This window comes from Rhincodon typus, chromosome 5 (genome assembly GCF_021869965.1).
Source record: "Rhincodon typus isolate 14 chromosome 5, sRhiTyp1.1, whole genome shotgun sequence".
Classification (NCBI taxonomy): Eukaryota; Metazoa; Chordata; class Chondrichthyes; order Orectolobiformes; family Rhincodontidae; genus Rhincodon; species Rhincodon typus.
The window spans coordinates 15,187,821-15,198,951 of record NC_063336.1 but is presented as its reverse complement, the minus strand read 5'-3'; the positions used below and the strand labels follow the sequence as shown (position 1 = coordinate 15,198,951).

The window sequence follows — 11,131 nt, the reverse complement described above, 5'->3', positions numbered from 1 at the left end:
AGCAAGAGAGACAGCGAGAGCGAAATAGCAAGAGAGACAGCGAGAGCCAGACAGACAGCGAGAGAGACAGCGAGAGAGACAGCGAGAGAGAGATAGCGAGAGCGAGAGACCGAAATAGCGAGAGAGACAGAGCAAGAGAGTGAGAGAGAGAGCGAGCGAGCGAGCGAGCAAGTTAGGCAGACAAAGAGACGGCTAGTGGTTTGGTTGATAGTACACCAGGGAAGAGGAAAAGCTGATAGTGGGGACCACAAATGGTGAAAGTAGGTCTGCTGTGCTGAAAGCAGCCCATTCCATAACAGGGCCAGGGGTGTGGGGGCTGGGTAAAAGACATAGAAGGTGGTGTTCAGGGTCTAAAATTATCGAACTCAATATTGTGTCCTGAAGGCTGCAGGGTCCCCAAGCAGAAAATGAAATACTGTTCTTCCATCTTGCGCTGAGCCTCGCTGCAGTAAGCCCGAGACAGAAATGTTGGCCGGGAAGCATGGTGGAGTGTTGAAATAGCAGGCAACTGGAAGCTCAGAGTCATTTTTACATACAGAATGTAGTTGTTCCACATAATAGTCACCCTGTCTACATTTTATCTTCCCAATGTACAATAGACCACATTGTGAGCATTGAGATTGTGTGAAGTATAGATAAGTCGCTGCTTCACCCTGAAGGTGTGTCTGGAACCTCGGATGGTGAGAAGGGAGGAGGTGAATGAGCAAGTGTTGCACTTTCTGTCGGTGCCGCATGAGTGTGAGATGGTGTTGGGAGTGGTGGAGGAGTGGGCCAGGGTGCCTCAGAGAGACCAGTCACTACAAAATGCTGACAAGGGAGGGGAGTGAATATGTTTCTGACAGTGATATCCCATTGGAGGTGGTGAAAATGACAGCATATGATCTTTTGGATGCAGAAGCTGGTGGGGTTGAATGTGAGGATCAGAGAGACCCTATCAGTGTTGTGGGAGGGAGAGAAGGAGTGTGGCATAAGTGCAGAAAATTTGTTGGGCACACTTAAAGGGCCCTGTCAACCACTGTGGCAGGGAATCCTCGGGTGAGGAAAAAAATTGGACATTTTTCAGGCTCCCTGCAGAAGGTGGCATCATCAGAACAGATGTGACAGACACAGAAACTGGGAGAATGGAATGGAGTCCTTATAAGAAGCAGGGTGTGAGGATGTATAGTCCAGGTAACTGTGAGAGTCAGTGGATTTCTAGTGAATATCCATGGCTAGCCTATCTACAGCCATGGATGTTAAGACATGAGATGTTGAGGAAAGGAAGGAAGCGGTCAGAGAGTTGGTATTGTTCATTAGGCCTGGAAAACATAAGGTCTTAAAGCACCAAAACAGCACTCATTTCCTTAATTGCAGCAACATGTCTTGGATGAACTCCTGTTCTATGAATTGGCATCTAATTAACTAAGTCATCACCAGGAAGAGAGACAGACAGAATAGAATATATATCTAAAGAAAGCCCTATGTGGCACTGATTATTGGACTGATTAACTTACGATCTTATCATTTCAAAGCGAAACATTAAGATCTACTTCCTTAGAGACTCTCAGATATGAAGGTCCAGAAGGCAAATGTCTTAAGTTTCAAACAGGCAAACTTGAATAAATCTCCCTCAGGGAAACTTGAGATTTGTCTGTGCAATTGAAAATGGAGACTTTGCATTTAGGATGACTGAGCAATCTTCAGGGATATAGTGTACTCCACTGTTCTAAAGGCCCTTGGCCCAATAGGCATTCCTTAGAGAATGAGGGTGGGGAAACAGTAATGGGGAACCAGAAAATGGCACAGGAGATGAATAAACACTTTGCATTAGTCTTCACAGTAGAAGATAACAATAGCACCCCAAAATGACCAAACATTCAAGGCACAAAAGGAGGACAGGAAATAAATATGCTAACTATCACTTGAGAAAAAGTGCTAGAAAAATCAGCAGCTGAAGACTGATAAGTTCTCTGGACCTGATGAGATACATCCTAGGGTATTAAAGAAGTATTTACAGACAATAGTGGATGCACTGCTAGTAATCCTCCAGGACTATTTACATTCCTAAACAGCTTCTGGTGAGAGGGAGTGTGAGATCCCAGAGTGATGTCACAGACAAGCCGGTAAGTGAATGGCCATTTGAGTGGTGAGTATAGCTCTAATTTCGTTACTCTAATCAAATAACCCGTTGAAATGACTATACTTACTAGTTAACTGTTAGTGTGTGTCTGAGAATTAGACTTAGTTTTTTTAAAGTGGGTAATTTTTGGGTTAATTAAAGGGATGACAGGCCAGCTCCATCAAGCTGTATACTCCAGCTGTAATATGTGGGAATTCTTGGATGTTGATTGTATTGATGAGCAACATGTGTGCAGGAGGTGCCGTCAGTAACTCCAACTTGAGCTCCGGGTTATGAAGCTTGAGCAAGGTCTGGAGGCACTGAGGAGCATCCAGGGGAATGAGAATTACGTGGATAGCATGGACAAGGCGATGGCCATCACACGCAAGCATAACACGAGGCAGGTAGCGCAGGAGTCCCCTAAGGCCATTCCAATAACCAAGCGGTACTTTGTGCTGAGTTTTGGTGATGGTGATAATGCGTCAGAGAATTGCAGCCAAAGCAAAACCCGCAGCACCACGGGATGCTCAACTGCACAGAGCGGGGAGAAAAAGGCTTTTAGCATTGTAGCGATAGGGGACTTGATCATTAGGAGAACAGACAGGAGCTTCTGCAGACACTCTAGTAGCATCAGGATGGTGTGGTGCCTCTCTGGTTCAAAGGGTCCTGCAGGTTGCTCAGTGGGAGCAGAGCATTTTGTGGTGGTGCAGTGGAAAGGAACCAGCCAGTGGTCATGGTATACGTTGGAACCAATGACACAGGTAAGAAGAGGGATGAGGTCTTGAAGGCTGAATTTAGGAAGTTAGGAGCCAGGTTGAAAAGCAGAACCTCAAAAGGTAGTAATCGCCATGCTAATGAGGCAAGGAATTAGCAGATTAGGCAGTTTAATATGTGGCTGAGGAGTGGTGTAGGAGGGAGGGCTTGACATTTCTGAATAATTGGGACCATTTCTGGGGAAGGTGGGACCTGTTCAAGAGAGATGGTCTTCACTCAAACAGTGATAGGAACAATATTCTTGCGGGTGGTTTTGGGTAGACTTGAGATTTGCCTGTGTGCATTGAAAATGGAGGCTTTGCTGTTGGGTAGACTTTAAACTAGTTTAGCAGGGGGATGTGAACCTAAATGGAGGCTCTGAGTTAGCTAGAGTGGGTGAGGACTTAAGGAAAGAGAATCAAGATAATAAATGAAAAGCAAGAAGCAGCTGACCAGTGTAGCACTAAGATAAGCAGAAGCCAGGTAATGACAGAAAAAGAGACAATGTTTAAAAACAAATATTCATCTGGTGGAGGTGTTAAGATTCAAAAAGAAGGTTTAAAAACTAGCATAATGGCACTTTACCTGAATACTCGTAGCATTCGAAATAAGGTAAATGAGCTGACAGCACAAATCATTTAGAATGGGTATGATTTAGTGGCCATTACAGAGACATAGTTGCAGGATGGTCATGACTGGGAGTTAAATATTCAGGGGCATCAAACTATGCAGAAGGACAGACAGGAAGGAAAGGGAGGTGGTGTAGCTCTGATACAGGTTACAGGTAACGTATTAGCACAGATAGAGGATTGGTTAACTAAGCAAAAAGTGGGAATAAATGGGTGTTTTTTCTGTTTGGAGATCAGTGGCTAGTGGTGTGCCTCAGGGATCAGTGTTGGGACTGCAACTGTTCACAATTTATATAGGTGATTTGGAGTTGGGGCTGAAGTGTAGCGTGTCAAAGATCGCAGATGACACTAAGGTGAGTAGTAGAGCAAAGTGTGCAGAGGACACTGAAAGTCTGCAGATGGGTTACAGATAGGTGAAGTGAGTGGGCAAAGGTCTGGCAGATGGAGTACAACGTTGGTAAATATGAGGTCATCCATTTTGGTTGGAATAACAGAAAAATGGGCTATTATTTAAATGGTAAAAAATTGCAGCATGCTACTGTGCAGAGGGACCTGGCTGTCCTTGTGCATAAATCACAAAAGTTGGTTTGCAGGTGCAGCAGATAATTAAGAAGGCAAATGGAATATTGTCCTTCATTGCTAGAAGGGTGGAGTTTAAAACAGGGAAATTATGCTGCAGCTGTACAAGGTGCTGGTGAGACCACACCTGGAGTACCATGTACAGTTTTGGTTTCCTTACTTGAGCAAGGTTGTATTGGCACTGGAGGAGGTTCACTAGGTTGATCCTGGAGTTGAGAAGGTCGGCTTATGAGGAGAGATTAAGTAGACGGGGCTACACTCATTGGAATTTAGAAGAATGGGGGTGGGGATCATAAAATTATGAAAGGAATAGATAAGATAGAAGCAAGGAAGTTCTTTCCGCTGGCTGGTGAAACTAGAACTAGGGGGCATAGCCTCAAAATGAGGGGGTGCAGATTTAGGACTGAGTTGAGGAGGAACTTCTTCTCCCAAAGTGTTGAGAATCTGCCCAGTGAAGCAGTTTAGGCAACTGCGTTGAATGTGCTTAAGGCAAAGTTAGATTTTTGAACACTAAAGGAATTAAGAGCTATGGTAAAACGGGTGGGTAAGTGGAGCTCAGTCCACGAAAAGATTAGTCATAATCTTGTTGAAAGGCAGGGGAGGTTCAAGGGGCCAGATGGCCTTCTCCTGCTAATATTTCTTATGTTCCTATTCTGGAAAAGTCCCAAGGATTGGAAAGCTGCCAATGTAACACTTATAAATAAAGAGGGAAGGCAAAAAGTTAAATATAGGCCAGCTAGCTTAATATTAATGATGTAATAGCAGAGAATTTAAAAATACATAATATGATCAAGTCAGCATGGCTTTATGAAGGAGAAATCATGCCTGACAAATTTACTAGAATTCTTTGAGGAGGTAACAAGCATGACAGATATAGGGGAAACAATGGATGCAATACATTTCAATCTTCAGAATTTTGATAAGGTACCACACATTAGGCTGCTGAATAAGATAACAGTCCATGGTGTTGAAAGTCGTATGTTAACATACACAGAGATTGGCTAACCATAGAAGACAAACAGCTAGTATAATGGGGCAATTTCAGGATGGCAAGCTGTAACTAGTAGTGGGGCCATGATTATTTATAATATATATTGATGACTTGGATGAGGAAAAAGTGAGTGAACCATAGCCATATTTGCAGACAACACAAAGCTGAGTAGAGAGTTTACTGTGACGAGGATACAGTGATGCTTCAGTGTGATTTTGACAAGTTGATTGAGTTGTCTGAAGTATAGCAAATGGCATATTTTGTGAATAAAATGTGAAGTTATCCATTTTGGTAACAAAAACAGGAAGCAGAATATTATCTGAATGGCAATAGATTGAGACAGCAAGAGGGCCTTGGTGAGACAACAGCTGGAGTATTGTGTGCAGTGTTGATCTCCTTATTGAAGAAAGAATGCTCATGCTATGGAGCAGGTACAACAAAGGTTTACCAAACTGATTCTTGGAATGGCAGGGCTGACGTACAATGAAAGACAGGATCGGTTAAGAATGTATTCACTGGAGTTTAGAAGAATGAGGAGGAGCATCTTAAAGAAAGCTATAAAATTCTAACAGGTTCAGACAGGGTAAATGCAGGAAGGATGTTCTTGATGACTGGGGAGCCCTGAACCAGGGTTCACTGTTTAAGGATATAGAGTAGGCCATTTATCCAGAGAGTGATGAGCCTGTGTAATTCTCTGCAACAGAAAGCAGTTAAGTCAAAACATTGAATGTTTTCCAAGAGTTTGACATAGTTCTTAGGGCTAAAGGGTTTAAAAGGGATAGGAAGAAAGTAGGCAAGTTGGATTGAATGGTGTGGGCATTCGACAGAATGACTGAGCTACTTTTGCTCCTATTTTCTATGTTTCAGGAAGTGGGCATTGCTGGCAAGGCCAGCATTCACTGTCCATCCCTGGTGGCCCAGCGAGCTGTTGAGTCAACCACATTGCTGTGGGTCTGAAGTCACACGTAGGCCAGGTATAGATGGCAGGTTCCTTCCCTAAAAAAACACTAGTGAACCAGATGGATTTTTCCTGACAATCAACACAGTCATCATCAGACTTTTAATTTCATATTTTTATGCCATGGTGGGATTCAAACCCAGGTCCCAGGATATTACCTGGGTCTCCAAATTAATAGTCTAGCAATGATACCACTAGGACATCACTCATCCTTCTATGACAAAGTCTACAGAGGCATATAGACATTTTAAGCAAGAGCATAAAAATGTGGCAGGTGGAATATAAATATGAAGTCATGCGCTTTGGCAGGAGGGTTGGAGGAACTGAATGGAGAAAGACCGCAGCAAGCTATGGAAAAGGAGGATTTGGAAGTCCTTACCCATGAACCACAAAAAGCGAGCCTCCAAGTTCAGTGAAGAAGTGCAAAACTAGGAAGGTTTAGCCAAAACTAGATACATGACAGTAAGAAATAAATGTGATTTTATTTACCTTGAATTTCCGCTTTACTTTCAAATGTTTTAAAATTAAAATCAGCACTTGATTCAATAACTAGACATCCAGCAGGATATTTAAAACTGACTTACTGGCAAAAGTTTATTACCTTGAGGAAATATTGCAAAGCATCCTGTATGGTTGAATTTGGTGGTTCGTTAAACAATGTTGCAGCCACCTTTCTTTCAAGCCATGACAGCTTCGAGGCCTGCAAACCAAATAACTCAAAACATTATTTGCATATATAATACTGGAACCAAATTAATCAATTTAGTGTGATAACATACAATGATTATCAGACTCTGGTAAAATATAAGATTATTTCAAAACATGCAGGTATTTTTCATTTTAAAAACAATTAACTAAAAGTTAAACATGGTTGCCAAAAGTTAATGAGGAATCATAGTCTTGTTGAGAGATGCATATCACAATGATCCAGCAAAGCAGGACTAAGAAGGTAATAAAGAGAAAGAAAATAACCAACTAGGGTAAACTTACTGAAGAATATAAAAACTGACAGCAAGAGCTTCTTTAAATATATAAAGAGAGAGAGGCCATAAAGTAACATAGGCCCCTCAGAAAATGATTCTACAAGATAGTTATGGAGAATGAAGAAATGGCAAAGGAGTCGAACACGTGGAAGATATTTTGAATATCCCATTTACACCAGAGAATACAGAGGAGAAATTAAGTACCATCACTAGAGAAGTAGTACAAGATAAACTAATGGGACTAAAGGCAAATAGGTTCCCTGGCCCTGATCCTAAGATCCGGAAAGAAGTAGCTAGAAGTGGATGCAGTGGTTGTAATTTTCCATAAGATCCTTGAATTCTGGAGAAGTAATAGTCGATTGGAAAACTACCAATGTGATCCCCCATGCAAAAAAAAAGGAAGCAAAAAGGTTACTACAGGCCAATTAGCCTAACTATTCTCGGAAAAATACTGGAATCGATTTATTAAAGAAGTAATACCAGCACGTTTGGAAGATCATAATCTAATCAGAGTCAGCATGGCTTCATGAAAGGGAAATTGGACTCAAACACTTTTTGTTGCATTTTTTGTAAAAATACAAGTGACAATAAATGACTATTCTAATCTTTTGAGGTTTTTGAGAAGTGTCAACCAGAGTGGATAAAAGGACCGAGTAGATGTGTTCTATTTGGATTTCCAGAGGAGTTTGACAAGGTACCTCATAAAAGGTTAAGTCATAAGATAAGAGTCCCTGGCGATGTAGGCAATCTATTGGCGTGGATCCCTTGGTGTTGAAGGCAGCATATTGGCATGGATTGAGAACTGGCTAAAGGGTAGGAAACAGCAAGTGGGGATAATGGGTTCTTTTTCAACTTGCAACTAGTGGGGTTCGACAGGAATCAATGCTGAACTGTAACTGTTTATAACATTTATTAATGACTTGGAGGAAGGAAGTGAGTGTACTGTAGCCAATGTTGAAGATGACACAAAATAGATAACAACTTGCCTTTTCACCTAAGTGGGTAAAAAGTAAACAAATGGAATATAATGTAGGAAAACGTGAAGTTATTCGTTTTGAAAGGGAGAACAAAAGAACATAGAGTCATAGAGTCCTACAGCATGGAGACAGGCCCTTTGTCCCAAACTGCTCCATACTGACCAAAATGTCCATCCACGCTAACCCCATTTCCCTGCACTTGGCCCATTCCTTCTAAACCTTTCCTATCCATGTATTTGTCCAAATGCCTTTTAAATGTTGTTAATGTACCCACCTCATAATGTACCCACCCTACCTGGTCATTTCATCAAGGAACTCTAACAAATTGTGAGGCATGATCTTCCACACACAAAAGGCATGCTGATTACTCCTAACCAAACCCTGTGTTTCCAAATGCAAATATATCTTATCCCTCAGAATCTTCTCAAGTAACTTATCTACCATAGATGTTAGGCTTACTGGTTTATAGTTCCCAGATTTTTCTTTGTAGCCCTTCTTGAATTCGCTACAACATTCGCTACCCTCCAGTATTCCGGAACCTCACCTGTGGCTAACAATGATGCAAATATATCAGCCAAGGCCTCCACAATTTCTTCTCTAGCCTCTTGCAAGGGTTCTTGGATATATCTGGTCAGGACCAGCAGATTTATCCACCTTCAAACAGTATTATTTAAATGGAGAAAAACTGCAGAAAGCTGCAACATAAAGGGATTTAGATGTACTTGTGCGCGAAGCACAGCAGCTAATCAAGAATGCTAATGGAATATTGGCCCTCACTTCAAGACATTTAGATGTAAGAGTGGGTAAGTTTTACTGCAACTGTACAATGTACTGGTGAGACCACATCTGAAGTACTGTGATCAATTTTGGTCTCCTTATTAAGGAAAGAAATATTTCATTGGAGGCAGTTCAGAGAAGGTTCACTAGGATGATCCCTGATATGAAGGGATTATCTCATGAACAAAGGTTGAGGTGGTTGGGACTCCACTAGAGTTTAGGAGAATGAGAGGTGTTCTCATTGAAACATGTAGGATTCTTAAAGGGCTGGACAGAGTAAATGCTCAGAGGATGCTTCCACTCATGGGACAGTCTAGGACAAAGCAGTCCAATAAATTTCTGTGCATTTAAGGCAGAGATAGATAGATTGGGGAAAGGCAGGAAAGTGGATATGAGGAATGTCAGATCACCCATGATCCTATTGAATGGTGGAGCAAGCTTGAGGGGCCAAATGGCCTACTCCTGTTCTTCTTTCTTATGGTCTTACAATATTTGGACTGAAAGACTTTAATCTACAAGCATTATCTATCAGATAACAGCTTCTCACTGGCAGTTAAGAAAAGGCATATTAGAAAATGATACTACAATCATTGTTTCCAAATTATTTTTAAATTTATTTCATACATTGAGTGTTTTTCTAGAGACATCAGCATTTGTTACCTATTCTTAACAGCCCTTGGAAAGGTAGTGGTGAATTGCCTTCCTGAAGTACCAAAGTCCTAGTGTAACAGTCAGCAAGAGTGTTTCAGGATTTTGATGACTGACAGTGAAAGAACAGCAATATTAGTTCCAAGTTCAGATGGAGTGTGACTTGGAGGGGAACCTGCAGGTGGTAGCACTCCCATGTATCTGTTGCAGATGACAAAACTTGGATGAGCTGTAAGCTGTGAAGAGGACAGTGTAGAACTCCATAAGGGTAGATATCTTCTACAGTGTGTATAGAACTAGGTGATATGGGCAGACATATGGCAGATGAGTTTCAATGCTGAGAAGTATGAGGTGTGCACTTTCATAGGAAGGTCATTGAAAGATAATATGAAATAGAGGGTACAATGGCTGAAGGGGGAGGTGCAGGAGCAGAGGGCCCTGGGTGTATGTGTGCACAGATCACTGAAAGTACAGACAGCAGTAAGTAATGCATACAGTATCCTCAGCTTTATTAATAGAAGCACAATATACAAAAGCAAAGAGGTGATGTTGAACTTTTGTAAGACGTCAGCTGAGTGTACAGTTTGAGGATAGACTGAAGAGGTTCGGACTGTTCTCCTTAGAAAGCAGCTAAGAAGAGATCTGATAGAGGTTTTCAAAATCATGAGCGGCCTGCATGAATAGGGAGGAACTGTTCCCTCTGTCATATTGGCCTGATGTTGCACATACTACATTTAAGAAGTAAACAGGAGAATGCTACACTATATCATATGGTTTCTGGTATCAAATACCAAAGGCAAGGGGTAAATATTAGTTCTGTGGCATGTCTTTCTTACAGTCACAGGTTGGTTGATACAAGTTTGATTGTGTTGGAGGAGTGCTCTCAAAATTGCCTTAACATGTATTCAAAATGAAATCAGTTGTCAGATTCCGTTCTGTAAAAGGAAAGGGTTACTGCGAAGTGAAACAGGAAGTATATAAACAATTATCATGGCTCTCGTGATGCAGTGGTAGTACCCTTAGCTCTGAGCCAGGAAGTCCATGTTCAAGTCTCACCTACTCCAGTGGTGTGTAACAACATGTCCTGAGTCCTGACATGTCTAATTGCACTGATTAATTGATTTAGACGTCATCAAGCATAGCAACATGGTTTTGGGATGGAGGCGAGACACAGAAAAGATGTTCCTGGTGGCAGGGTGGTTGAGAGCCAGGGATCACAGTGTAAGGATACAGGCTAAACCACTTTAGGACTGAGACGAGAAGAAATTCCTTCACCCGGAGATTACTGAGCCGTGCAATTTGCAACCACAGAAAGCAGTCAAAGCTGAAACGCTGAGACAACAAGGTGCAGGGCTGGATGAACACAGCAGGCCAAGCAGCATCGTAGGAGCAGGAAGGCTGACGTTTCGGGCCTAGACCCTTCTTCAGAAATGGGGGAGGGGAAGGGGGTTCTGAAATAAATAGGGAGAGAGTGGGAGGCGGATAGAAGATGGATAGAGGAGAAGATAGGTAGAGAGGAAACAGACAGGTCAAAGAGGCGGGGATGGAGCCAGTAAAGGTGAGTGTAGGTGGGGAGGTAGGGAGGAGATAGATCAGTCCAGGGAGGACGGACAGGTCAAGGGGGCGGGATGACGCTAGTAGGTAGGAGATGGGGGTGCGGTTTGAGGTGGGAGGAGGGGACAGGTGGGAGGAAGAACAGGTTAGGGCGGTGGGGACAAGCTGGGCTGGTTTTGGGATG

General features: G+C 42.3%; 1 protein-coding gene across 11 annotated transcripts in view; it reads right to left on the bottom strand.

Moving 5' to 3' along the window:
* The window catches only part of LOC109922751 (regulator of microtubule dynamics protein 2), a 109,700-nt gene that overhangs the window by 15,950 nt on the left and 82,619 nt on the right, over window positions 1–11,131 (bottom strand). For all 11 annotated transcript variants that reach the window (XR_007262098.1, XM_048596895.1, XM_048596898.1 and 8 more), the window contains one exon: window positions 6,610–6,708. Coding sequence is in view for 10 of the 11 variants with exons in the window: in XM_048596895.1 (XP_048452852.1) it covers window positions 6,610–6,708 (99 nt within the window). In the remaining variant the exon portion in view is untranslated. The remainder of the gene's footprint in view (window positions 1–6,609; window positions 6,709–11,131) is intronic.